The sequence below is a fragment of the Serpula lacrymans genome (assembly GCF_000218685.1).
Source record: "Serpula lacrymans var. lacrymans S7.9 unplaced genomic scaffold SERLAscaffold_19, whole genome shotgun sequence".
Classification (NCBI taxonomy): domain Eukaryota; kingdom Fungi; phylum Basidiomycota; class Agaricomycetes; order Boletales; family Serpulaceae; genus Serpula; species Serpula lacrymans.
In genome coordinates, this window is record NW_006763308.1 from 537,097 (window position 1) to 539,550 (window position 2,454).

Genomic DNA, 2,454 nt, shown 5'->3' on the forward strand with positions numbered 1-2,454 from the left:
TGGTGTTCACAACATCCAATAAGACTATCCTGGGTCCCAATCTTACATAGGTATCCTTTAGAAGTACCTGTACACTGTCTGGAGCATCCAATGAGACCACTGGGTATCCCTGATGTTCCTATAGGATGTCCCTGCTGTACCTGGATATTCTTTACTTTTACCTACAATATGTCCAGAAGATCCAATGAAACTACTATTCATACTGTTGGTGTCCCAATAGTCATACAAAATTGTCAGGTTTTACCTAGATATACTTTGGGAGTACCACATAGTCTCTAGAGCATCTAATGTAACTACTTTGGGTATTACGTTTGTCCCACTGATACTCCTATAGGATGTCCTTTCAGAGTATCTATACCCACATGGTATCCAGAAGACCCAACAAAACTAATATTTGTACTGCAAGTGTCCTGATAATCTTAAAAAATATTCATATTGTATCTGGATATCCTTTGGGAGTACCAAATAGGGTTAAAAGCATCTAATATGACTACTTTGGGTACTAATTATATCTCACTACATCCCAGAATATCCAAGGAAACTAATATAAGTACTGTTAGTTTCCCAATGGTTGTCCAGAATGTCCCTATTGTACTTGTATATCCTATGAGATTAGCTAAATGTTATTTAAAATTTCCAGTCAGGATACTATATTTTACAAGGATAGTCTTTAGAAATACTCCCCTAGGACATTCCAGAATATGATTGGACTACCATGTATATAAATCCTAAAGTACACATTGCCACTTATTATGGAACACTTTGATTTTAATAACATCCTAGGATAGTCCTACCTTGTAATAATATAGGATATACAAATCTCAAAATTTAAATCAATACTAGGACCCCTGACACCAGTTGGGAGTCCCAGGATTCTCAAATTGTCCTTGGATGACCTTAACTCAAGGGAGTCCTGTATGGATTACCTGCCTATGGGATAATCCCAGGATAAAGGCCTCTTAGGCATATCATTGAACAGTAACTGATCAACCTAAGAGGCCGTGGAAATAGGTTGACTGAAGTGAAGGAGGTGTGATTCTACTCTGTGAGTTATTGAGTAGTCATTACTTCTCATTGTACGGCATGAAAAATCAAAATAAAGTAACTACCAGTAAAAAGGGGTAGCTATAGTAGCAACTGGTCTGAACATCTCATTGGAGATTCAATTTATCTCAATGCACCTACGGGTTGTATTTGAAACTAAGATCCAAGACTGGAATTCAAGACTAAATAGAATTGAGTCAAAGAGCTTGGAAAAAAAGAAGAGTACGCACCCTGTCCAACAATTTTGCAATGATACATTCTTGCCCAATATCCTCAGGTACATATGCTAAGCAACTGAAGTGCAAAACTATATCACTCAGCTTTAGTATGCATGGGTGGAATTTGAAGTGATTGTAATACAATTGGGTACCCAGGTTCTCAAAGGCGAGAAATAGATCCTTATCCTTGTCTGATGGAGAAAAGCTTTCATATTCTTAAACTACAAGAAATTTTTCATTGGTTGAGCGGTCCATGACTGCAACACAGTGATGTAAAATATCTGGCATGTTTGTCCGGCGGTAATGGCTCCAGCAACTGTCAGAAATTTGAACAGCACAAATGAGTTTCTGAGAGAACTCTTCGGAGTCGAGAATGAAACTCCATCCAATTTCACACTTTTGATGGATCAAGCCTTGTGATCTAGAAGGTATATGTTGGTACCTTTGACATCATTATCCCATTGTATAAATTATAATTGATATGGTGAAGATCCAGCATTGAGTTTGTCCAATAAAGCTTTGTACACATCTTCAGATAATTCCATCCAGTCAGCTATACTAAAGATTGAGGTTGTTTCATAGCTGAGGAAATTGCTGAGAAGGGAGCTATTAGGCTCAATAAAAGCTTGGTGAAAAGACTTCATCATCAAATCATAAAGTTCAGTCTGTGGAAATTTGATGTGGGATGCAAATGCCCTTAGATTTGCTCCTATACAGAAATATTTTAGGAAGCTTTTCTCCATTTCTCCTGAAAATAGCAGGCACATCAGTTTTTATGCACTAGAGTTCTATGTCCATACAAACCTGGTTTTTGATTGGAGTTTAGGTTATGAATGATCCCATTGTAGTGCTCAAATAGAAAAGCCCACCAACTGTGGATGGGGCTGAATAATGATAGGCATTTATCAAGGTGGAGCGAGAGATGGTGGTTTGGTTGCAGCTGATGGTTGGCAAAGAGCTCACAGAAAGTCTTGAGTTCGCAAGTCATGTGGAAGTTGTATAATGTGATTCAGGTAGAGGATGTCAAGTGTTTGACAGAGATTTCAACCGCTATTACAAGATCAATGAAGTTACGCAGGAGGAACTTCTCCTTGCTGATTGAAGTAGCAACTCCCCATGTTGGTATGAGAAATGGGACAAGGCTCACAATACATACAGTACACCACTAATTTACCTTCAGCTTTCCGTGACT

At 38.3% G+C, this 2,454-nt stretch overlaps 1 protein-coding gene across 1 annotated transcript; it reads right to left on the minus strand.

Annotated features, from left to right (window-relative positions):
• Window positions 1-922: 922 nt before the first annotated feature.
• Window positions 923-2,250, minus strand: SERLADRAFT_374898 (uncharacterized protein; the record flags this gene model as incomplete). The annotated part of the gene is made up of 5 exons (XM_007324435.1): window positions 923-991; window positions 1,275-1,467; window positions 1,527-1,658; window positions 1,788-2,010; window positions 2,067-2,250. The coding sequence occupies 5 exons, from the start codon at window positions 2,248-2,250 to the stop codon at window positions 923-925; spliced, it is 801 nt and encodes a 266-aa protein (XP_007324497.1).
• Between the last annotated feature and the right edge of the window lie 204 nt (window positions 2,251-2,454).